General features: G+C 41.9%; 1 protein-coding gene across 3 annotated transcripts in view; it reads right to left on the bottom strand.

Moving 5' to 3' along the window:
- Positions 1 to 3,536: 3,536 nt before the first annotated feature.
- PACSIN2 (protein kinase C and casein kinase substrate in neurons 2) overlaps positions 3,537 to 25,238 on the bottom strand; it is a 195,427-nt gene continuing 173,725 nt past the window's right edge. For 2 of the 3 annotated variants that reach the window (XM_077469403.1, XM_077469404.1), the window contains exons 8-11: positions 22,340 to 22,461; positions 19,799 to 19,906; positions 14,279 to 14,469; positions 3,537 to 7,511 (exon numbers count right to left, since the gene is read on the bottom strand). In XM_077469403.1, the coding sequence (XP_077325529.1) occupies positions 7,399 to 7,511; positions 14,279 to 14,469; positions 19,799 to 19,906; positions 22,340 to 22,461 (534 nt within the window). In that variant the 3' untranslated portion in view covers positions 3,537 to 7,398. The remainder of the gene's footprint in view (positions 7,512 to 14,278; positions 14,470 to 19,798; positions 19,907 to 22,339; positions 22,462 to 25,238) is intronic. The other variant, XM_077469405.1, reaches the window with a different exon arrangement.

Here is a 25,238-nt window from a genome sequence, read left to right as displayed (position 1 = left end):
GCCAGACAGTGAAAAAGTCTCCAACATGTGGCATCATCATACTCGGGGAAAAATAGTAAAATGTGTTTTGGGTTGTAATAAAGTATACCATTGCGGTGTGTGAGAAATATCTTATTAAATTGACTTTTCTTTTCGCATTTTATAAAAAGTTGAAAAAAAAAAAAAAAGTCTTCAGAAGACTCACTATTGCCTCTTAAAAAGTACTTTTGAATGCTTACTCTCAAAAATGTGGCCATTATGTGGGAATGTCCACTGTCCTGGTGTTCCAGGGTTTTCAAAAACAGGTAGTCAGGAAATTAGACACATGATTTATGCCACAGAAAGTCTGAAGGTGCCCCTTGAATTTTGGGCCTACGTGGTTAGGCTGTGAAAAAGTCAAACACGTGTGGTATTGCCACACTCGGAAGAAGTAGCAGAATGTGCTTTGGGGCATAATTCTGTGTATGCTTATTATATGTGTTAGGAATATCCTAATTGACAACTTTTTGGAAAATGCAGGAAAGAAATATTTTTTTTTTCTTTTCTCTTTTTACACATACCGTATATACTCGAGTATAAGCCGAGATTTTCAGCCTCTTTTTTGAGGCTGAAAGTGCCCCCCTCGGCTTATACTCGAGTCATCGCTGTCTGCCTGCTCGATCAGCGTGTCGAGCAGACAGACAGCGGCCATTCTATTCTAATTCAAAAGCCGCGCCTCCGGCTCCGCCTTCGCCTGTGATAGGCGGAACACTGAATTTCCCAGCAGCCTGTGTTCCGCCTATCACGGACATCCGCTCATCCTCGTACTACGGACGAGGATGAAAGGATGGCCGTGATAGGCGGAACACAGACTGCTGGGAAATTGTGTTCCGCCTATCACAGACAGGGAGGCGCGGCATTTGAACAGGAAAATGGGCGCCGACGAAGAGCGGTGATCCTGGGACGGGACCGGACGGAGGCTCGGCTCGGCTCAGGACGGGACGGGACGGGACCGGACGGAGTCTCGGGACGGGACGGGACCGGACCGGACGGAGTCTCGGGACGGGACGGGACCGGACCGGACGGGACCGGACGGAGGCTGGGGACACAGGTAGGCTGGACACACAAGGCCACACACACACACACACACACACACACACACACACACACGGATGGACACACACACAGGGATGGATGGATGGATGGATGGACGGACACACACACAGGGATGGATGGATGGATGGACACACACACACACACAGGGATGGATGGACACACACACACACAGGGATGGATGGATGGATGGACACACACACAGGGATGGATGGATGGATGGACACACACACAGGGATGGACAGGCATATCTCACCCTCGGCTTATACACGAGTCAATAGGTTTCCCAGTTTTTTGGGGGTAAATTGGGGGCCTCGGCTTATACTCGGGTCGGCCTATACTCGAGTATATACGGTACTTGTGGCAAAGAATGATATCTTCAAAAGACTCGCTGTGCCTTTAATAAAATACCTTGCAGTGTTTGCGTTCTAAAATGTCATTTTGCGGGTGTTTACACTGTCCTGGCACTCCATGGCCTCCAAAAATGTGATAGCTAGTCAGGAAATTAGATATGTAATTTATACCCTGAACACCTGAAAGTGCTCCTTGAATTTTGGGCCCTTCCGTGCATCTACACAACAAACAAATCTTTTAGGTGAACGTTAGTAAAAATAAAATAATATAGTTGCATAAGTGTGCAAACCCTTAAACAAATACTTTTTTGAAGCACCTTTTGATTTGATTACAGCACTCAGTCTTTTTGGGTACGCGTCTGAGTCTATCAGCATGGCACATCTTGACTTGGCAATATTTGCCCACTCTTTGCAAAAACACTTCAAATATGTCCGATTACGAGAGTTAGCCTGTGCACAGCCCTCTTCAGATCACTCCACAGATTTTCAGATTCTGGTCTAGGCCATTCCAAAAGCTTAATTTTCTTCTGGTGAAGCCATTCCTTTGTTGATTTGGATGTATGCTTTGGGTCGTTGCTGAAAGATGAAGTTCCTCATCATGTTCAGCTTTCTAACAGAAACCCGAAGGTTGTGTGCCAATATTGACTGGTATTTGGAACTTTTCAGAATTCCCTCTACCTTGACTAAATAGAAGGATATTGGCGATTATAATTTTCCCTAACTTGCCACATCCCCAAATAGCTAGAAAGCGAGGAATCGCCTGGGGGTAGGACTTTGATGGCACTCAATAGTTAATTGAGTGCCTTCAAAATCCCAACCCCAAGGGATTCCTTGCTTTCTACCTTGACAAAGGCCCCTGTTCCAGCTGGAGAAAAACAGCCCCAAAGCATGGTGCTGCCAACACCATGCTTCACGGTGGGTATGGTGTTCTTTTGGTGATGTGCAGTGTTGTTTTTGCACCAAACATATCTTTTGGAATTATGGGCAAAAGGAGTTCAACCTTGGTTTCATCAGACCAGAACACATTTTCCCACATGTTTTTGGGAGACGTCAGGTGTGCTTTTTTGCACAATTTAGCTGGGCTTGGATGTTTTTCTTCGAAAGACTACCACAGCCCAGGCATATGAACAATACAGGAGATTGTTATCACATGTATCACACAGCCAGTACTTGCCAGATATTTCTGCAGCTCCTTTAATGTTGCTGTAGGTCTCTTGGCAGCCTCCCTCAAAATGAGTTTTCGTCTCATTTTTTTATCAATTTTGGAGGGACGTCCAGTTCTTGGTAATGTTACCACTGTGCCATATTTTCGCCACTTGATGGCTGTCTTCACTGTGTTCCATGGTATATCAGATGCCTTGGAAATTCTTTTGTACCCTTCTCCTGACTGATGCCTTTTAACAGATCCCTCTGATGCTTTGGAAGTGGTCTGCGGAACATGGCTTATGCTGTAGGATGCGACTAAGAAAATGTCAGGAAAGACCTACTAGAACAGCTGAACTTTATGTGGGGGGGGGGGGGGGTTTAATCAGAGGCACTTTAAATGATGGCAGGTGTGTACTGACTCCTATTTAACATGAGTTTGAATGTGATGGCTTAACTCTGAACACAGCTACATCCCTAATTTTAAGAAAGCCTGCACACTTCTGAAACCACATTATTTTCGTTTTTTATTTTTACCCCCCAACCCCTAAAAGATTGGTTTGTTTTACAATTGAGTTGTCCAGTTTATAGGTCAAATTAAAAAGGTGGAAAAAGTTGTGAAATGATTTATCTTGGTCTAATTTTTTTTTTTTATATATCACAGAAACCTGACATTTTAAACAGAGGTGTGTAGAGTTTTTACATCCACTGTACTCATGTGTTCCTGTCCTTAAAAGTCTGCAGCAAAGATGTGATGTTGAGATCCCAATTTACCTTTCCTTCTGAAATCAGTCATATAAAAAAAAAAAAATAAAAAAAAAAAAAAATAAATAATATGTATATATATATATATATATATATATACATACACACACACACACAAATGTATATACAGTGCATATATCTCACACACAAGAATACGCAACACAAAGAAACAGCATGCTAAATAACGACAGACACACACTGGAAGAATTTGAATAAAATATATTTGTATTCCTTTAATAAGATTACAGCCAAAATGTTCCTTGTGTGGCACAACTTACCCGATCTACCACAATCAGCTCTGTGTACAGTTATTTGTGCTATAGTATGCAGTAAAGACTTTCCTCAACAACAGCTTTTCCATTAAATGCAAATAGAAACATTTTGCTATAGACAGTAATACATCATTGTATCAGGAGACTTCTCTTATGCTGCATGTGTGGCGTTTCTGAGCATCTTCAGTCAGATCACTCATCTCTTCTCAAAGCACTCTGCTCTAAAGAGAGGCCAGGATTTAAAAAGGTCAGTCTACACAACGCTAAGAATTAACCATAAATTTTATACTTAACAGGAAACCCAGCAGATATTTGGGTCAGAGTTTCTAGCTTGGCCTACCCGTCATACATTAAAAGGAAGGCCTTAGTGTCCCTGTTTGATGTTTGCAGTTAGTGGATAGAGAATTTGGACTTCTCTCAATGCAGTGATAGAAAGCGACTGCTGCTGGAGGTGCATGGAGCAAGAGATTGGAACATCAGCAAGTGGATCTTTAAGCTGGAACTCATCCTAAGATGTATTAAAAAAATCTTGGATAACTTAAAACACAAGCCTTCACCCAAAAATAAAATATACATTTTGAGTGAACTGGCTTTTTCTTTTTCTAAGAGCAAGACCAGACCTGTGAAATCCCAACTCTACTTTACGTTTAAATCAGCTAAATACATTTAAAGTGTATCAAAATCAAAAGGTGTGCAAAGTCTCAGGCCACAGCCCAAGTAGAAAAGCCGGTCCCTGCCAACATTTTGCAGAAAAGGACCATCACTGCCCTCTCTGTGTAGAAGCTGTGGTCTCTCTGCAGCATTCCAAAATCCCCACCTTCTGTGTCAGATCCATAAGCTCCACAAATCAGTAAAGCTTGTGCCCCCTACTTATTGGAGAGCTCTAGTTGTTTATTAAGGATGTGCCAGATCCCTAAAGAGAAACCACTGCTTCCAGAGAGCGAGCAGCCTCATGGCAGGGGACAGATTTTTACACTCTAAATGAAAACTAAGATTTTGCACACATTTGTTACAAAGCACCTAATATGCAATTAGATTAGGGTCTGTGTCGACAGGCTTTGATTCTCATCAAAAGGGTTTTCAATTCCTAGTCTATGAAATGCAAACTTAGAAGCCAGTCAAATGCTTTTAAGAAACAGGTCAACCCGCACGTCACATGCATTTTTAAATTAATTCTGACTGATTTTAAAAGAATCTCTAAATAATGCAATTGACAGAAGCCCAAATCCCATCGACACCAGCCCTTAAACTTAAAGTTCAGCTGGGCTTTAAAATACAGAGCAGAGATCCAGCCTGATCACCAAGAATCCACTGTATTACATTGAGAGGGATGATACATAGCCCATGTATGAGTTCATAGGATGATCTTTTTCAGACCACATCAGGAAAAATAATTCTGCTTTATGAGACGAGCCTTCCCAAATACTTTCTGTGTAGGCGCTGTGGAAGACTATACAGTGTTTCGCTACATGGAACCCCCAAAACAAAAGCTTATTTAGTACATCTCACCAAATTTCCAAAACTACATGTCACAACACTTTTTTTTGTCGTTTATTACAAATTTTTTTTTTTTTTCAGAATCACAGAATACTTAAGACTATGATACAGCAAAAAACTAGGAAGGATCGAAGATCTAGGATCGATAACAGTCTCCAGGCATAGTCTGTCATGAAATTCACAAGACAACATGCGCTTTTTAAAGGATTCTCTTTGAAATTAGTCAAAAAAATTGTCAATATATTTAGATATAGAGGCATAAATAGTTATTTTGTTTATCCATAGACACACAAACGCACATTACTCTAAACACAGCGTTTGGGTACTTGTACAGTAGATGACGACATGAAGAAAGTCTTGACACATATGTAGCTCGTTTATTCAACATTTGTAAAACTAGAACAACTTTAAAGTTTCATTTTCTTTTTTAAATTTTTCTGCATAAAGTCTACGGAAGGTGGAACAAAAAAATACACCAAAGCCCTTTCCCAGCGTTAGAAGCTTAGATAAAATATTTAAATTTCTGTTAGCCCTAGGAATTTCATAATACTTTTGCTTTAGACCAACAGGGAAGTCACCTGAAATTTGAGTGGATGATCTACAGACCTATTAATGATTGTTAAAAAATGAAAATACACTGAATATTAAAGTACTTTTTGTTTTTAGTTACTGTGTAAATCTTTCCCATCCAGTCAGTATTACTGACCTACTTGAAGAAAAAAAGGTATCCGTTTAGGAGTAAGTAGCAGCTTAAAGAAGTAATCAGGCTGCACATTCCACATGCCAAGCGGTCTTTATTTTTTTTTGGAAACTACCAGCTGCTGGATATCAGTGATTAAAAGGGAAATTTTGGAAATGGTCCTCCATCTGACCCTGACAGAGCTTATGCTTTTATTCTGTCAAATGTGCCTGAAAAATATTATTAAAGTGTATGTAAAGTCCGAAATTTTTTCAATCTTTGCATGGAGTAGGGAAGGGCTTAAACTCTTACCAGGTTATTTTGTGCTGCCTCTGTACATCTGAGAAGCTTTCACTTCCCTTTCTTTCCTGTATAGGAGGAGACACACCAGGAATTGGAAGCAGTCTCCCTTAAGAGAATGTATTTTCCATCTCAGATAGTTGACATTTTCCCTCCCTTCTTGCTCTGGTGACAATTCTTACATTTTGGATTTCCCATCACTTTCTTACTCCAGTGGGAACATAGACAGCAATATAAACCAGACAGAGGATTTAACCCTTCTCCACTCTTTTTTTTGGAAAAAAGTCTTTATATACACTTTAAGTACAACTCTGGAATATAACTAGGGAAAGTTTCATCTGCAGACGTCATTTAAAGGACCAGAAATAATCAAATCAGGATTTTATTTTGAAACATGAATATGCGGAAACAATAACAGAACACAAATTGGAAAAAATGAAATGCTAAAAAGGGCAACTTTAGAATTCTACATACAAAAGCCACTGTGGCTGCTTAACTGGGGAAAATAAAAAAACAAACAAAAAAAAAAGTAATAAATAACGCCCTTAATGACGTAAACTCAGCATTAGGATTTTAAGGTCTGCCACAATTTCCTGTAACAGACTTTAGATAAATACAAACACTATCCTTGCTATTACCTAAGGCTGGGCTGCCAACTAAAGGAGTCACATGGCTGCCTTAAAAGATAAAACTGAGCACAAAAAGGTATACTTTATAATGCAAAATGGAGCATCTAAACCTCCACCCTTCCGCAGAAACAAACAAAAAAAAAAAACTTTTCGCCCACCATTAAATAAGACAAAAAAATTCATAAAAACAAGAAAAAAAAATTACAGAACTGCAACGCTTAAAAAAATATATAATCCACATTACAGAAAAGGTCACTTCCAACAAATCATACTAAGAAGTGAACGAGCAGGATCAATGCAAGGCACTGCCCACAACAGCGACCAATAAAAATAAAGTTAAATCAGAAAAAAAATACAGCAAGAAACAAGCAGGACTGTTGCTTCCTTGATGTGCTGATTTTGCACTTAATTGCAATGGGCCCTTTTCAAAACAAAAGACCGATACTGTCAAAGTAACAGTGCCTTGGCTTTGAAAAATGGGAGGGGGAAAAAAAAAAATGTTAAAAATCAAAAACATCAAGATTCCCAGCTCTACTGAATGTAGGTGAAATCATTTCTAGAGTCAACCATATCTTCCTTATATAATATTATATACAGGTTATGTTGCATTGAACTCCCAGTGAACAGATTACAGGTTACTACGAGAACTAGGTGCACGCTAGAGGTGGGGAGGGGAAGGGGCTTCAATGTCACTGCACTGACTCCACATAGTTTGCAGGGTACAAGCCCACTTGTCCACCATCCAGACGACCTTTGCACCAACCCTGTTCATCCTCGTCTTCGATTTTCGTCAATTCCTCACCTGTAAGGGAGAAAAGGCAAAGGTGTCATTACTGAGGTCATTTGTCTCTAGAAAATGGAAAGGCTGCATTCTCAGTTTGATGTCACTTTTCTCTATTCAATGGATAGTTTGCATTCTCAGAGATGTCACAGGTCTCCAGTGACTGAATAGGCTGCATTCTACAACCCAAATTCCCAAAAAGTTGGAACGCTGTGTAAAATTTACATGGAATGCAAGGATTTACAAATATCATAAATACATTTTATTCACAGTAGAAAACAAATCAAATGTTTAAATGCAGAAAACTTATAAATTTTAAGAAAAAAAAAAAGGCGATTTTGAAAATTTATGGCAGAAACAGACCTGAAAAACTTGGGACAGGGCATCAAAAAGATGGCAAAATAAGAGGTAATAACAAGAATGAGCAACCAATTACGTGAATTGGGAACAGGTCAGTAACATGATTGGGTATAAAAAGGGCATCTATAAGAGTCAGAGTGTCTCAGAAGTAAAAATGGGCAGAGGTTCACCAATCTCTGAAAATCTGCATATAAATTATTGAACATCACAGGTCACAGAGCCATAGTAATTACTATGTGGGTTATAGTCCACCTTCAGGTGCTGGACATTGGCACACCCTAAACAGGAAGTTGCCTCCCTATATAATCCCTCCCATACTGGGAGCATCTCAGTTTTGTAGCAAAGCAATAGACGTGTATAATAGAAAGAGGGGCGGGACCTCTGTGTCCCGTGATGTACTTCAAAAGATTTTACAGGTAAGCGGTTATAAAAATCCTATTTTCTTTAATCATAAATCACGAGACACAGAGCCATAGTAATTACTCTGTGTGGGATGTCCCAGAGCAATGCCAACTGAGGGGAGGGAGACAGAATTAGGGCACCATGAGATCAGAGGACTTCCACTGCTGCCTGCAGTACATTGTGCCCAAAGGCGACATCCTCATGTCTTTTTACATCGACCTGATAGAATCTGGTGAATGTATGCATTGAATACCAAGTTGCGGCCTTGCAGATTTGAGCCATGGAGGCTTGGTGATGCACTGTCCACGAAGCACTAACAGCCCTAGAGGAGTACGTTTTGATTTGAGGGGGTAGAAACTAACCTCTTTAAACCAGTAGACGGAAGAAGATGGAATAATATCCTAATTTAGATAATAACCCGATACTACCTTCGGTAAAAAGTTAGGATGAGGACGCCATACTACCTTATCATTGTGAACAATAATAATATTGCTCTTTACAAGAAAAAACATCCAATTCTGATACCCTTCTTGCAGACATGGTTACCAGAAAAAAAATGGTTTCCTTGTCAAAAAATGACCAAGGGAATATGTCGTATCGGTCTAAAAAAAGGCTGTTTTGTAATGCCTCCAAAACCTAAATTCAAGTCCCAAGGGTTCAGGGGTGATCTAACTGGGGGGGTGAAGCCATGTTACCCCCTGAATAAAGTTACGAACCAAAGAAAGCGAAGCAAGTGGTCGTTGAAACTAATACCGATAAAGGCAGAGACCTGTCCTTAGAAAGCACTCAAGGCCAGCCATATTTCTCACCCCATCTGCAGAAAGTCAAGGATTCTACCTTTGACCTATTTCCTGGGGTGTAACCCCTGGTTTCACACCAGGAGACATGCTTCCAGACTCCATAATATATAATTATGGAGTCTGGCTCCCTTCCATTAATCAAGAAAGAAACCACTGAACCTGACAGCTCAGGTTTCTTCAGAGTGTGGGTCTCAAAAGCCAAACGGGTAAATTTAGCATTTGTAAAGTAGGATGGAATACCAGACCTTGTGAAAGAAGGTCTGGCTGTGGCGGTAGGGTCTATAAGTCCTCTACTGTCATCTTTACAATCCCTTGCATATCAAGATTTCCTGGGCCTCACTGGAGGCCACAAGAATCACCTACTTCCCTTCCTGCTTGATCCTGCCAAGAAGTTGTGGACAAAGGCAGAATATGAGGGAATGCATAAATCAGTGAGAACCCATTCCACGGGAATAGCTAGGCTTTCCTCATGCTAGCGGATCCTTTGTCTTTGACACAAAAGTTGTTATTTATTTGTTGAACCTGGATGTAAACAGAGCTATTTCTGGGATCCCCCATCTTTGACATATTGACAGGAAGATATCGGGGTAAAGGAACAATTTTCCCGGGAATAACTGCTGGGGACTCAAGTAGTCCGCCTGCCACTTTTCTATTCCTAGACTGAAGACCGCCGAGCAAAGTACATTGTTTTCTGCCCAAGATAGGATATGAGTCACCTTTCTCTGGGCCGCACAACTTCTTGTGCCCCCTTGGCGATTATTATAGGCCATTGGTGTGGCATAGTCAGATTGAATCCTCGCAGGATAGTACAGTAAACTGAATGTTCAGGCCCTCAGAACCAAGTGCCCTGCCTGAATTTCTAGAGAATGGTGAAGGTAATGCCTTATGTGCGCCACTTCCGTGGTAACTGAAGGAAGGATTTGCACCTTTGCAGATTTTTGGATATTAACCATAAACAAACTCTGGTGTACCCAGCCTAGAGTACCTGGGTGCAAACCAGGCCCGACCCTGCTTAGCCTCCAATATCAGACGAGATTGGGCGATTTCAGGGTGATGTGGCCGTAGGCTTTGGAGTCAGACACATTGGGAATCTAGAGCTTGAACCCTTTGTTCCAAGCTGATAAGATGAGGTTTTGTAGCATTGTCGAATGAAACTGAGATAAGGAATGGCCTCGCATGAAGCCACCATCTTTCCCAACAACCTCATGCAAGGTTGAATAGAAGAATTCATCTTACTTCGACCACCTAAATCAGTTCCTTTATGGCGCTGATCTTTGCTTGGTGCAAGAATACCCTTGGGTGTACCTATGATCAGACCCAAGTACCTTAGCCCTTTTCATGGTTTTAAACAAGATTTCTCCTAGGCTGAGAAACCTACCTAGATATTCCAGGTAGTTCAATGTGGTGACCATACTTTGGTCTAAGTAGGCTACCGGCTGGACTATTAAAACAGATCATCCAGGTAATCGTTATACCTTGGGCCCATAATCTGGCTAGGAGAGGGGCCGGAAGCTTTGTAAACACTCAAGGTGCAGTAACTAGACCGGAAAGCAGAGCTACACACTGAAAATTAAGATTTCCCCCTTGAAAAGTAGATATTACTAGTGAGTGAGGAAATAGGCTTATGGGAGGTATGCATCTTTGACGTCGAATGACGCCAGAAGTTCTCCTCCTTGTGGGATGGAGATAACTGATTGGATTGACTCCATGTGAAAAAAGAGTGGTTATATTCAGGAATTGAATTTAGATTTTTGAGATCCAGAATGTCCACTTGGATTTAACCAAACCCCAACCTCTGCTCTTACATGGGGGCCACCATGATAATTTTTTGGCAAAAGATGGTCCAAATTGAGAGAAAGACTTCTGTTTCTCTGGATCCTTAGGAACATTTGATCTGAGAAAACGAGGAGATAGGAACTCTTGGAACTCCTGTTTGTCCCGTGGAGCTATTGAGGAAGTACCCCATTCATTGTGATACTTTTACTGCCAGAACCTTGAGAACTGCAGCAGAATTCCCCCTATTGAGCGAGCAGGGGGGGGGGGGGGAGGAGGCTCCTCATAAGGAGGCTTCAGTATCTTGGGGGAGGAACCCTACGAGACCCCTTTTGTCCCTGGGGTTAACCCTAAGGATTAGCTTTTGAACCTGACGGCGGAAGCTGCCGTGACTGCTTGGAGGCTGATACCCCTGGCACAGAAGAAGGAACTTTAAAAAGGAAAACACATTTACTCCTTTTCTTAAGAGTACAAGAGCAAAAGGGGTACCGTTTCCACTAGAATTTATTTGGATGCATTATCCAAAACATCCCCAAATAGCCGTTTCACTGCAAAAGTAAGACTAGCCAGGAGCTTCTGCATGGTGCTTAACGAAGGGCGCAAGGCCTGAAGGATAGAATCTCTCAAAGCAACTATTGTAAACATAAAGCTGCCAGATCCTGGGCCTGCAGAGCAGGATAATCTTGAACACCTGTTTAAACTGGTCTCTCAACAATTGAACAGTTACAGGACCATTCAGCAAGAAATTGCACCATCAATCTTAAGATTGAAACACATTCTCCCACATTTGACACCTCAGAAGAGGAGTCATCAGCCTCGCCATGGTCCCCTTAGGGAATTAGTCTTCTCCCGCCCCTAGTTCCTCAGTTGGAGGGTCCTGTGCAATGGAAGAGGACCTGTCGCATTTTGACCCATACTGGGATGCGATTAAAGTCGCTAAACTTTTTTTTAAACCTATCATGGCTGAGGAAAAAAGATCTTTTTAGTAAAATAAACAAGGGGCTGCAGTGTTGAAAACAGTTGCAAACACTTCATGGCCCCAATGCTCACTCTGACCAGCCATCCTCTCTCAGGGGAGGATGTCATTTGTAGACATGAGTAGGCTTTCCAGAGCTTGAGGGAGACCCTTTTAGCTCTTTTTTGGGGTGTTTCAACTTCCCCTTCTGACCTTAGCCCGATGCACAAAGCAGAGGTACTACCAGAAGAAATCACATCCACTGCTTGAGCAATAGTCCAGCCACTGGTGCTGCTATTAATGCGCAGCCTGATGCAAATAGTAAATGCCTGTATCACCAAAACATTTTTCATGCTCCTCTTTGCTCTTATGTCTCTCTGACAATTTTGCAATCAGCACAAATGGAGTTTAAAAAACAAACAAAAAAAAAACAAAAAACACACTCCCACGTTGAAGGACACCAACACCGCGCTAAGCCTCACCCCCCACCTCGCATCGCGCCCCCCCTCCTTTCTCTTTCAAAAACGTTTTCCTGCTCCTCCGATTCAACGGGATCGGCTTGTGAGTGAGGAAGGGATGGCGTGGAGGAGACCTGGAAGCCCCCGCCGAGTAGGGACGGTGAAAGAAAATGGCATTGCCGATTGTTTCCAGTTCTCCCTTATACTCAGCCTCATGAAGAGGGGAAGAGTTCAGCCCAGGTGGGGGTGTCTGGAGGAAGCAAAATCAGCCAAACTTACTGGAGGTCTGCCTGCTAGCTGGAGGAAAAAAAAGTCTGCTGCCTCTGTGACACAGCGTGATCTCTGAGCAAAGCATGAGAAGGTATGTGCTCAATACAGCCCCCAGTGGTGACACTTAGGCATGACAACATTTACTTTAAAGAAGACATTTCATAAGAAAATGTAACAATTCCTTAGAATTCCTTAGTTTTCTATGGTAAACCCAACAGACCCAATCTTCGCCCTTCACGATGGGTTCCATTAACAAACCTTCAGGAACCGGGGAAACCACAATCCTGGATCTGTAATAGCACCCCGCAAGTAAAAATTTATGACCTTAATACCAAAAGTACTGGATCCCGGGGTCCAGCACTCTAAAAAGAGAAGCCTTTACAAGCAAAGACCACGTTTCTTCAGACACAAGGCCCGGGTACCATTCAATTTGACCTAAAAGACACTTTGAATGGATCCGGCTGCATAGCTAGCCCGAGCAAGGATTCAGTGGAGCTCAGCACAGCACATCTTCACTCGTGACCAACACCTTAGACACTGGCGAAAAAAACTGAGATGTTTCCAATATGGGAGGGGTTATATAGGGAGGCAACTTCCTGTTTAGGGTGTGCCAGTGTCCAGCACCTGAAGGGGGACTATAACCCATATAGTAATTACTATGGCTCTGTGGCCCGTGAAGTACGATTAAAGAAAATTGCAAAGACTTTAAATATATTATCACATTCAGTACATATCAAGATATTTGGTAAATCTGGAAAAATCTCCGTGCACAAGGGACAAGGCCAAAATGCAGTATTTGATGCCCGTGATCTTCAGGCCCTTGGACAGCACTGCATTAAAAACAGGCATGATTCCGTAAGGGACATGACTGCATGGCCTCAGGAATATTTCCAAAAATCACTGTCTGTGAACACAGTTCACTGTATAATCCGAAAATGCAACTTAAAGTTCTGTCAAGCAAACAAGAAGCCATATCTGAGCAAGATCCAGAAACACCACCATATTCTTGGCCCAAAGCTCATTTAAAACAGCCGGTTGCAAAGTGGAAAACTGTTCTGTGGTCAGACAAATCAAAATTTGACATTTTTGGCAACCATGGGGAGAGGGACTTTCTGGCTGATCAGTGCTCAGTTCAAAAGCCTGCATCTCTGAGCAGCTTGCACATCTGGAAAGGCACCATCAATGCTGAAAGATATAGCTAGGTTTTAGAGAAACACATACTCCGGTATGAAAGGACAACATTCCTCTCCCAAAACTCCAGCAACTCGTCTCCTCAGTTCCCAGAGATTCACAGAATATTGTTAAAAGAAGAAGGGATGCTACACAGTGGTAAAATGGTCCTGTAACAACTTTTTTGTGAATTGGGGTTGTACTTTGCCAGTTTTTTGTTGTCCTGTCCCAACTTTTTTTTGTTTAGACGTGTTGCTGCCATCAATTTCAAAATTATAAAACTGTACATTAAACATTTCATATGCTTTTTATTGTGAATAAAATATGGGTTTATGAGATTTGCAAATCATTGCTTTCTGTCTTTATGTATTTACACAGCTCTCAACTTTTTGGGAATTGAGGCTGTAAGTTATGTCGCTTGTCTGTGAATGAATAGGCTACATTCTCAGAAATGTCATCGGTTTTGAAAAAATGAACAGGCTGCATTCCCTAGGTCATTAGTCTTATGGCGAAGTAGGCTGCATCCTCAGTTATGTCCACCTCAAACTGCAAGCCAGAGGGATGTTTAGGGTTCTAAAATTTTCCTAATAATTTCCTTACCGGCTTTAAAGCTTAGCTCATCCGTCTCCTGACCTTCATAGTCATAAAGTGCCCGAACTCGGACCTCCACTGTGCCTGGAGTTTCTTCATCAAATGGGTTACTGTCTCCGTTGGCATCACTGCTGGTGAAGGGATTATTAGATTCATCATCAGACCATTCGGTGGGGTAAGTCTTCTCATAGCTGCTAACACTAGAACACAAGAAATGAATTGGTAAGGAAGTATTCCATGAAGCTGAAGTGAGAAGCAACACTGAACAGTCTGTAGAAGCAGTGTACAAGACCACAAACATACTGTATTCTGCAGCCAGATCAACATGAGCTCTGCTACCTTACAATTGTAACTAAAACAACAAGTTTGTTACTTTAAGTGGTTGTAAACCTCTGACATAAAACTTCAAGTTATATGGCTCCAGAGTGTGTACAGGTCTCAATCCAGAGAACCAAGTGGCATTTCTGTCTGTTGCCTTGTTCCTCTGCTATCTGCAGGAGTTACATAGTTAGGTTGAAAAAAAAGACAGAACTTAATCTAGTTCAACCAATAAAAAAAATAAGTCACATGTGACAAGTTTTCCTGACACCGACAGGTAAAAAAAAGGGGATAAGAGAGGGAGCTCCGGCACACAGCCTCTGGTTGAAAGCCTCACCTCTGTTCATATGTGCAGGAGGTTGTGTCCCTTTCCCTCTAATCAGCTCTCACTGAGCTCTGTGGAATACAACTTTAGCTCCCTGTCCCCTGATCTCTAAAAGTTCAGAGAAGCTGTATAAATGATGGGTTTTGAACAGCTGTAGAGAAGAAAATATGAAGATAAACCGGTACAACTTATGTAGGAGAATTGGTTTCATCTCTATGCATCACCTGAGGCTAGTCACTTCACTGGGTATGTGTAACGGTTTACAACCACTTTAAATGTTATTTATGCAGATACAGTGACAACAAATCCTCTCCTCTACCCAGCAAAGTGAACAGCCTCAGATGATACACAGAGATCAGACATCAAACAAATCTCCCTACATACATTTTACATGCATAGCTGCTTATATATTCTTTGGAAAGTGCACATTGTGTTAAAACTCTTTCTTCCGGTTTCAGCAGCACATAACGGTGGGTGTTGAGTCTGGACATACACTGTGTGAGAGCTGATTGGAGGAAAAGCACCCCTCTCCACATAGGCAGAGGAACAAATTTACATGCAGAGCTGTACTGTGAATAGACAAGCTCTCTGCTCATCTATCTCTAAGTTACCTCACCAACACAAGGACTTGTCAGAAGTTATCCTGCTAATAAAAGAGGAATGGAGCAGCAGAAAGACATGGCACTGAGAGCTTTGGGGGGAGAGATAAGTAAACACTACAGATAGATGTGCCCAGGTCAGATTTTATGAATGGGGTTGACAGCCACTTTAAAGCTGTCTATATGAGGGGAAAACACTAAAAATAATACTTTGGTTAGACATATTAAACAGGATAGCATTGTTAACCTTTAAAGCCAAACCCCCAGGAAAAAATAAAAACTGACCCTTGCAGTGGGCCATGAGGCTCGCACCTGAAAAGCCTAAGGGGTAGCTCACGCCAGAATCGCACAGGAATGCATGCCAGTGTGTTCTCCAGCCGTGCAATTCTGTAGCCTATTGATTTGAATAGGAGGTGCTTCAGATCATGTGGCACTGTGATTGGCTGCACAGTAATTACATCATCGGGAGCCTGTCCTGCGGGCTACACACCATCCGTAGTTGACCATGGGCTGTCGCTTGACAGTTTGTTATATAGTTGTCACATTAAGTAAACCTATAACGATTTTAGATCAATTTTATTTTAAAGCTTTTTCCAAGTGTATGCTTTTTCATACAGATGTGGTTTCACTTTTTATTTTGCAGTATTTTATACACAATGTGTTATAGAATGCAAGGTTCACCCCATGGCACTGGTGTAACAGCATAATAGGAGCGGTTTGCCTTCAGACTCCAAGTGAAACTTGGTAGGGAATGATCTGACCATGTAGATTCGAGTATGTAAATTTCAGCTTGAGTTGGGAAGAAGTTTTGTACCTCTCTGAAACCACAGGTCTGGAAAATCTGTAACCTAAAGCTAGGCAAACTGTGATCGACGTCCCCCCACTCATTGGAGTGGGGTACACCTTCATTGGGAAGAAGGCTTGGGGGGAAGGTGGATTCTAAGTTCCAAGTCTTGTGCTGAAAGAAAGGGCGGCATTTTGGCTCAGAAGTAGAAGCCTGGGTCGAAAGTCAAGGTGATCTGAGTTTATAGGAGATGGAAGCCCCTAAGGAGTGCTTTGGAGCCTTCCACTATGGAAGAAAGGCCTTTCCTCTAGTTACATTTTCGATTAATTTGTCAAGTGCCTCACAAAAGAGATGTCCTCTTTCAAAGGGCATATGTGTGATGCATCTTTATGGGTTGCTTAAGTGCGCACGTGATTAGAAATCAGACCCATTCTGGGGATCTGTTTCATAACTTGTTCAAGAGCAGGGGTCTCCAAACTTAACTTCAAAGGCCACATCATATATTTTAAAGATATTCGTGGGCCAAAAATAAAAATATTTATAAATGCTCAGCCATGGAATAGAATTTGAAAGGCTGCCGTCAGCAAGGCTGGATGTTGCACCTGTATCCTCCACCCACAACTAAATGCTGCAGCTTCATGCACCAGGGCCAAACATTTAGTGTGCATAAGGCCTTACACCTGTGTTTCTGTCAAAGTCGACCCGCACATTTAGGTTTCCATCAGAATCTCCCCATACATCTGTGTCCCCATCATAGACACCCTGCGTATTTCTGTCCCCATCAGAGCCTCCCTGCCCATTTGTGTCCCTAGCAAAATCTCCCCATACATCTGTGTCCCCATCAGAGACTCCCTTCTCATTTGTGTCCCCAACAGAGTCTACCCATTAGAGCCTCCCCATACGTCTGTGTCCCCATCAGATTGTCCCCACACAATTGTGTCCTTATCAGACTCTCCCTGCACGTGTGCGTCATTAACACCCCCCCCGCACATTTGAGTCCCCGTCACAGCCAGCCCCCCACACATTTGTCTCCAATCAGAGCTCCTACCACACACTTGTGTCCCTACACAGTAGAACTGCACGATTCTGGCAAAAATAAGAATCACAATTTGTTTGCTTAGAATAAAGATCATGATTCTCTCACGATTGTCACGGCATAACATCTATCATATTATACAAAAAAATTGGGCTAACTTTACTGTTTAGTGTTCTATTAATTCAGTGTGTTTTTCCCAAATAAATTGCGTTTGAAAGACTGCTGCGCAAATACAGTGTAAAAATATTGCAACAATCGCCATTTTATTCTCTACAGTCTCTGCTAAAAATATATATATATATATATATATATATATATATATATATATATATATATATATATATATATATATATATATATATATATATATATATATATATATATATTTGGAGATTCCAAGTAATTTTATAGCAAAAAGCACAGATTTTAACTTGTAAATAACAAGTGTCAGAAACCTGACCTCATTTACAGACCAAAGTTCATTTGATCCAAAAGGAGGAAGTGTTACAATGTGTCGCCTTATCACCATCTAAGTGATGTTATCCTATTCTTGGCAGTTGCCAAGTCTGCCTGTTTTTTTTTTTTTTTTGACAGTTGTCGCTGCTCACAGCAGACAACTGTCAAAAAATAAATAAAAATAAAACCTGTAAGACAATGGCATAATGGGCCAGTGTGCACCGCATACTAGCTCATTATGAAATACTTACCTTAGAACGAAACGCCCACACCGCCTCCCTGTGCCCGAAGAGGGGGATGACATGTTGCCTCGGCCTAACTTTAGGGTTCACGGCTTCGGCGCTGTGAGTGGCCGGAGCCACAATCACATCACTCACGCGCATGTGCCGGAGTCCTCCGTTCCAGCAGGGAGCTCTGGTTTACGGCAGCATCTGTCGGACCTTTAGAGCGCATGCGCTGCTGATGTTAGCGGCTGCGTGCAAGGTGAATATCTCCTAAACCATACAGGTTTAGGAGATATTTTACCCACAGGTAAGCTTTATTATAGGCTTACCTGAAGGTACAAATGTGGAGGAGGATAGAAGAGGAGAAAACAACCGCTTTAAGATCGCTGGGGATGGTGTTGGATCGCGATCTGATTCTTTAGCGATGAATCGTGCCCTCCCTGCACACTTGTGTCTGCCATCAGTGCCTCCCCCCCCCACACTTTCATCCCCATCAGAGGCCCCACTGCCCACATTTGTCCCCATCAGAGCCCTCTCTGCACACTTGAGTTCCCAAGCAGGGTCACCCCCCCCACACCTGTGTCCCCATCAGAGCCCCCCTTGCACACTTGTGTCCCCATCAGAGTCCCCCTGCACCCCTTTGTCCCCCCATCAGAGTCCACATCCCTCATTTGATTCCACACCAAGAGCACCCTGGAACATGTGTGTCCTCCATTTCAGTCCCCCATCATTGCCTGCCAGGTACTCAGGGTGGTGTTGCTTCTGCTGATTTGGGCTACCCCATTATTACGTATATATTGTGTGTACCACTTTTTCTGCAGCTACCATCGCTCATCCAGAGTGCTAAATCAGGTAATGGTAACAGATTTTGTTTGCATTTGTTAGATGACCACTTTGCCAATAATCAAGAAGGTCACTTATTTCATGCCTATTGTGTCTCTTTGTAGCAGCTGGATAGAGCGTGTTGAAATATTTGTGTGTGATCAATCTCCTGTCTAAATGGAAGAAACAAAGCAGGTTTGCCAATAGGAAGGGGGCTTGAGAAGCATGTGAAAAGGATTAGAGAACCTGTTTTCATCAGCGGCTCCTTCAGGGGTGGCGCTGTATACTATACAATTATTGTAAACTGGCAATTGTATATTTGCATACTGTAAACTGAAAATTCTATTGGGCTTTAAAGAGTTTTCCAGCATAAACCTGACCTCTCCGATTAGTAACATGGACAAAGTCTTGCAAAACCATCATTCTATAGTTCGACAGCATCTTATATTTTTATTTTACACATGGGGTCCATCAGTAAGCATAATGGCTTTCGGAAGGCATAATGGTCCACTAGAAATGGATCTTATCCTGCCAAGCTGAATTTATTTTGCTATGCCAAAGTAAATCAATATAAAAACAAACGTTAACATGGAAAAAGCTGTTAAAACAGGTATTTTTAGAGGAAAAAAATAAAAATAAAAAAAAGTGCTAGGTCTCCAGCATCCCCAGAAATAAGCACAGAACACAAATCTTTGGAGGGATTGCTGGTGATCTAGAAAGATTCAGTCGTTCCCACCAGCCAGGATGCGGTTAATTAGCAGAGTTAACTGATAATGAGAGAAAGTAGTGTTAGTGTCCGCTGCAGGAAGAAGGGGAAAAAACAGTTTTGTTAATAAGTAGACAATTGGACGGAATGCAGGTGTCATGCGCTGTGTTTTGTTCAGGCTTCGTACACCCCATAGTGACAAACCAGTGCAAAGACAGGAAGCTAAAGGAGATGAAAAAGGAAATGTGGGGTCACCAACTTTTTAGTTTTACTGTCCTCCTTCTCAATGATACTGTTCGTCTCCTCCTCTTCTTCAAATGGATTGCTACTCGACTGTGTAGACTGTACTGACTGCACGCTAAGATGGCTGACCGGGAAGAAGAGAGCAGGCACATCAAACTCAAACCAAAGATATTGAACTAAAAAACGTATAAGAACACAACCGAAAAATTATTTACAGTACATGTTTGGGCAAAAGAAAAAACAAGTCATGTTTAGTACATGCTTTCAAATTCAATACACACTTCATCCATTTAAATCCGGTTTCCATTTTGTCGGTTTAAAAATGCTTCAAAGTACAGAAAAACACCTGTTAATCTACCAGAAATTCAGTAAGCTCCTAATTTCCTATCTGGGCTAACACAGTGCCTCTGAGGCGCTATAATCTCTAGAGGTTGTCAGCCCTGCACAGTTTTCTTCTGTTGAACTATGGGACACCCCCCTCAATTCATAACATGAGGGGTACCAGGTGTTCAGTTGTCCAACAAGGAAGAACTGGTTAGGGCTGACAGCACTGCTTGGGATTTGAATACTGCACTGGCAGAGTGGTCCATTTACAAACAGATATTGGGAACCTCCTGGATTTCTGGCAGGATCAATAGGTATTCCTCTGTACTTGCAGCAGTTTTAAGAGACAGCATATAAAAAAAAATGTGCATGTATTACAGATACAAACAATGTTTTTTTTATTTTGCCCAGACATACACTTTAAGAAAAAGTGCACCAGATCCTGAAGTGGAGATGCTTTTCTCTGTATTTTTTTTAAATTATGTGATAAAATATGCTTGTTGGTACTGTGGCCTTGTGGCCCTTGTGCCTTTTATGTATTTCTTACAGGAGCTCTGGTATCTAGTCACAATCCAAAATGTACTGGAAGAATATTTTGCTAGCACCCCAACCAGCGGCATGAACTGGGGACATATTGTGCCCTGTTATGGGGTATGGATAGAAGTCAATGGTTCTATAAATATGGGCTAAATATGAGAAAGCAGAGCTCCTCAAAGAGCAGGTGTGACAATAATGCATAAAGTTCTTCTCTTTGCCTGGTATGCCACTAGCTAGAGTATAGTCTATGGAATCTTAACCGCAGAGTTAGATCCACTTAAATTATCCAGGCTAGGGATAGTAAAGTCAAACACATGACAAAGCTGGAACAAGCAGGTGCTGCAGTACTGAGTCGGATGTCCTTGAGCAGTGATAGCGTGCAGTAGGCACTGAAATCAGCAGAACCTTTAATGAAAGCTCAGCAGATGTCAGCACCTGCAATGCATAGCTGCTGATAGTCACGTGACCCAAAACTAGCGCATGCAGCACCCCTTTTATTACAGCTCTTATTGAAAACTACTTTTTCTGCCCTCCCTTTCCTTAATGTCCTAGTCAACATTAGAGAGACAAGGTCACTGCATATTAACGGCAAAGTGACAATGTCTGCACATGGTCCAAAGATATGTATACTCTCCCAGGGAAGCTCCCTTCCCACACAGCTAGAGCCCTTAGTAATGATGCAGTGTGTCCAGGTAAGGGGGAGCACATAACGTCCCCTATGTGACAGTGCATGGCCTTAAAGAGCCAGGCCCAAACACTATCACATAGTTGGTGCAAAGACATCATTCCCCTATTTTAAAAGCAGAACTGCAGGCAAAAATATTTTCAAATGTTCTGATGTGTAAACAAAGGTTACCCCTCCTCAGGCATAACACATGGCCAGGTCACTATTATACTTTAAAATCAATGCTTTTCTCTATGCTAGATCGTACCGCTCCCACTGTACTTTCGATGCCACTCCAGATACGAGTGATGCAGGGTCTTAAATGTATGTGCTAGTGTTACTTTCCAGCCCGGGGGATTAGGGAAGCGGAGTGCAGTGTTTAATACCAGGGGATGGGAGTTGGGGAAAAAACAAAACAACCTTGTATGATATCAAATGTGCAGAGAATGGCATTATCACTATGAGTACTCTTGACTGAAGCATTGCTACTCTATTGCCACTTTCACTCAAATAGGGGGGGGGGGGGGATTTATTAAAACAGGAGCTGGCAAAATCTAGTGCAGCTCTGCAAGAAACCAATCAGCCTCCAGGTTTTAATGTAAAAGCTTAATTGAGCAATCTGAAGTTAGAAGTGGATTGGCTACCATGCACAGCTGCACCAGATCCCAAGTGCTCTAGTGTTGGTAAATCTCCCCCAAAGAATTTTTTTTCACTTCAGGCTGAAGCAGGATTGCAGGATTGAGACTCCTTTGAATGAATGCTCTTGAGCAGAGACCTGTATCACTGATCATACCGCTGCATCTAAAAAGAAGGACAAACTGCAGTACCTACTGTTAACTATGCTCATACACATAAATAAATAAAAAATGGATGCATCTCTTGATTCCAGGTGATATGATGAACACTATAAATTTAAATGGCTTTAGGTAGAAAGTTAAAATTATTAAAATAGGCAGATTTACAACTGATCACCACACCAGCCTGTGATAAAATGTTCCCTTATTAGACAAACTTGATGTCACACGTCTTTACCTGCTGTGTTTATTCTGGACAGACTGTTCCCCAGCTTGGCTAATTCCAGTTAGGGTCACCCCTTCTCCTGGCTTCTTCTTTTCTCTTCTACTTAGAGTTCGGTTTAAGTCAGCAGACCACTCCTGCAAGAGATTACAAAACCCTAGTAAGGTGGAACTATGCAATATCAACATTTAACCACACGGTGGCAGCAGAGGATAAACAAGAGAATCAGCAAAACAATGGGAGAAATAAGCCATTTTTTGAAAGCATACCACATTTTATACAATAAAAAAAAAAAACAAAAAAAAAAAAAACATGCAACATTAAGCAAATACAGAGGACTATAACAGATAGCTTTAAGGGGATGTATAAAAAAAAAAAAAAAAAAACTCAGAAGGCATAGTAAACATCACTCCAAGTGAGGAAACTGCAATAGTGCATCATGAGGTTGCCATGACAACAAGACATGAATCCCATTATGCCCTTTTCGATGTTTTTTGTGCTTTTATTATTAAACCGGCATGAAGCAGCACTCCAACCTGACAATATAAAAACCCAGTGAACAGGAAAAAATAAAAAGGTACAATTTCAGTTTACTGTCTAAATATATAAAGCTCAAATAAAAATGCATTCCTGGTGAATCAAACCAGGCAGAGTGCAAAGTCTAACAATTTTTCTTTTAAAATCAAGTAGAATTGTCTGTCCTTTGCTAGCATGTCATAAAGCAGGATCCTTGCACCTATAGGGAAGCAGTAGGCTCTTTGCAGAGGTCTAAATCCGCCCCCCCCCCCCTCTTGCTGAGTCACAGCTCTCCAATCAGTGGTGATCATGAGCTTTGATGATTTTAGAGCTATAGGACCAATGTGTTGGGCCTCTGCAGAGAGAACACTTCTTACACACAAACACAAAGGTCCTTCTCAGCAGCTGCTGGCAGGGGACAGACTTCTCCACCCAGGCTGTGGCTGCTTTAGAGAGAGAGAAAAAAAAGGCAAACTGTAAGACAACAAACACCTTTTTTTTTTTTTGCACCTGGGATGTACACAGCATATTTAAACTGAAAGTTCAGCTGGACTTTAAAGTGGTCCCCCACCCCTATGCCCCTCCTATACTAATTCAAGGGGCCACTGGTGCACTTAGTGGAAGAGGGAGAAGGTTGCGTCTTCCAGCTTAATACTGACCCAACTCCCTTTCAAAGTAGCACCCATCATTTGTTCTAGAAAGTAGTTCTGGAAAATGTCAGTGTTGCACGGAGCCCCAATCAGGTAGCTGCAGGTATTTAAAAATAAAGATGCTAAGAGTGAACCTGCAGAGCTATATTTGTTCAGTGACCACTGTGGGTGCGAATTAGGCTAGAGCTAGGAATCTGCAGCTGTTGAACCCCAAGACCCAGGTGCCAAAACCAACTGTATCATGACCAATAAAACTGATCATTTGCCGCAAGGTAATTAAACATTGAAACTTTTACTATGTACTCTTTACTTACTTCATCCTTTTGTAAAGCAAAAGAAAGAAACACAGGAGGAGAATTATTAGCAACAAAAAGGAAGAATCAAAAACATTATTCATTGAACTTTCATTATTATTATTAATAGTTTTTTTTCTTATTTTTCTATGAAGCAAAAAGTTAAGTGATTTAGTAGAATGGGTCTGTTACAGTGACCGCCCCTCAAGTTCATCTATGACAAGCCACAGCTAGACTGTGATCTGTCATCGCAGAGTAGGGCGGTGACTGCGTCCTGTCCAGTTCTCTGCATTGCTGGGGGATCAGAGTGACGTCAGAGCTGGATTGTGTGAAGGCTCAGCACACTGCTAGAAAATTCTGGGCTTTGTTGGATTATACACAGGCCTGTTCTAGAAGGGCTGCTAACAGAGGATGTACAATAGATGCCCTGGGTCTACTGAAATGTTTATTTAAGCAGAAAGGAGGGCACAATAAGGCAGCAATGCTAGGCAGACAGATGGCAAATATTTAGTACGGTGGCCTTAAAGCATGAAAGCCTTTAGACCATTTGATTTGGTGGGGGTAATAAAGGGTCAAGTCACCCAAAACTGATATTTTAGTGATTGGTAGAAAATGGAGTTATCCCAACCTGACGTTTCGCCTGTCTCTTGGGGATTCTGTAAGGCCTGGGCGTCAATTTCTAAGGTCTAAACACTTGCAGTGCCTATTATAAAGGGCATCTAACTCTATTATATTCTTTTTATAGAGAATGTAACAGGAGGCGCTGTAACACACAAAATTCCCAGGTGGACAAGAAGGGAGTGCAGAATAATGTTAGAAAGACAGTGCTGTAGTATCAAAGTCAGATAAGGAGCCCACCAGGCCCCGCTCTAATAAAATTTCACTTTATGGTTGGATTAGTGCTTTAAAGCTGAACTCTAGGAATTAAAAAAAAAATAATAATAACACCCCTGCAGTGCTTCTCCCAACCCTGAATTGCAAGGGTTTAATGCTTGTTAAAGGATAAGTTCACCTCTAAAAAAAAAAAAAAAAAAAAAAAAATGCAAGTATTTTTGCAAGTAAATTGGGGAGAGGCTGCTGCAGTAGGAACATTTTACATGTTCCACTCTAAAAACATGTGGAAATTAAAACATATTCCCAAAGATTAATTTATTCTTTAGTCTAGGGGTAGAGGATTACTCTGTAATATTTGCCTTACTACTCCTTTCGGGAGGCTTCCACCATGCGATTCAGTTTGTCCCCCTATGCCTCCGCTCTTTGGCGCCCCAGCATTATTTCTTCTTTATTGCAGGAGCCTGGAAAGCATTGCACCAGAGATCAGATCGCTGATGCCATGCAGGTCTCCTGCCCACTGTCAGTGAATCGGGTTACCCGTGCATCCCGTACGGGTAAGCAGATACACCCTGACAGGAACACTCAATGAACTACCACAGCAGTCCACAGTGCCGTGGTAGT

This window comes from Lithobates pipiens, unplaced genomic scaffold, assembly GCF_037356315.1.
Source record: "Lithobates pipiens isolate NorthernLeopardFrog02 unplaced genomic scaffold, aLitPip1_a1.2 Scaffold_8, whole genome shotgun sequence".
Classification (NCBI taxonomy): Eukaryota; Metazoa; Chordata; class Amphibia; order Anura; family Ranidae; genus Lithobates; species Lithobates pipiens.
The sequence above is the reverse complement of the archived record's forward strand: the minus strand, read 5'-3'. Positions and strand labels throughout refer to the sequence as shown.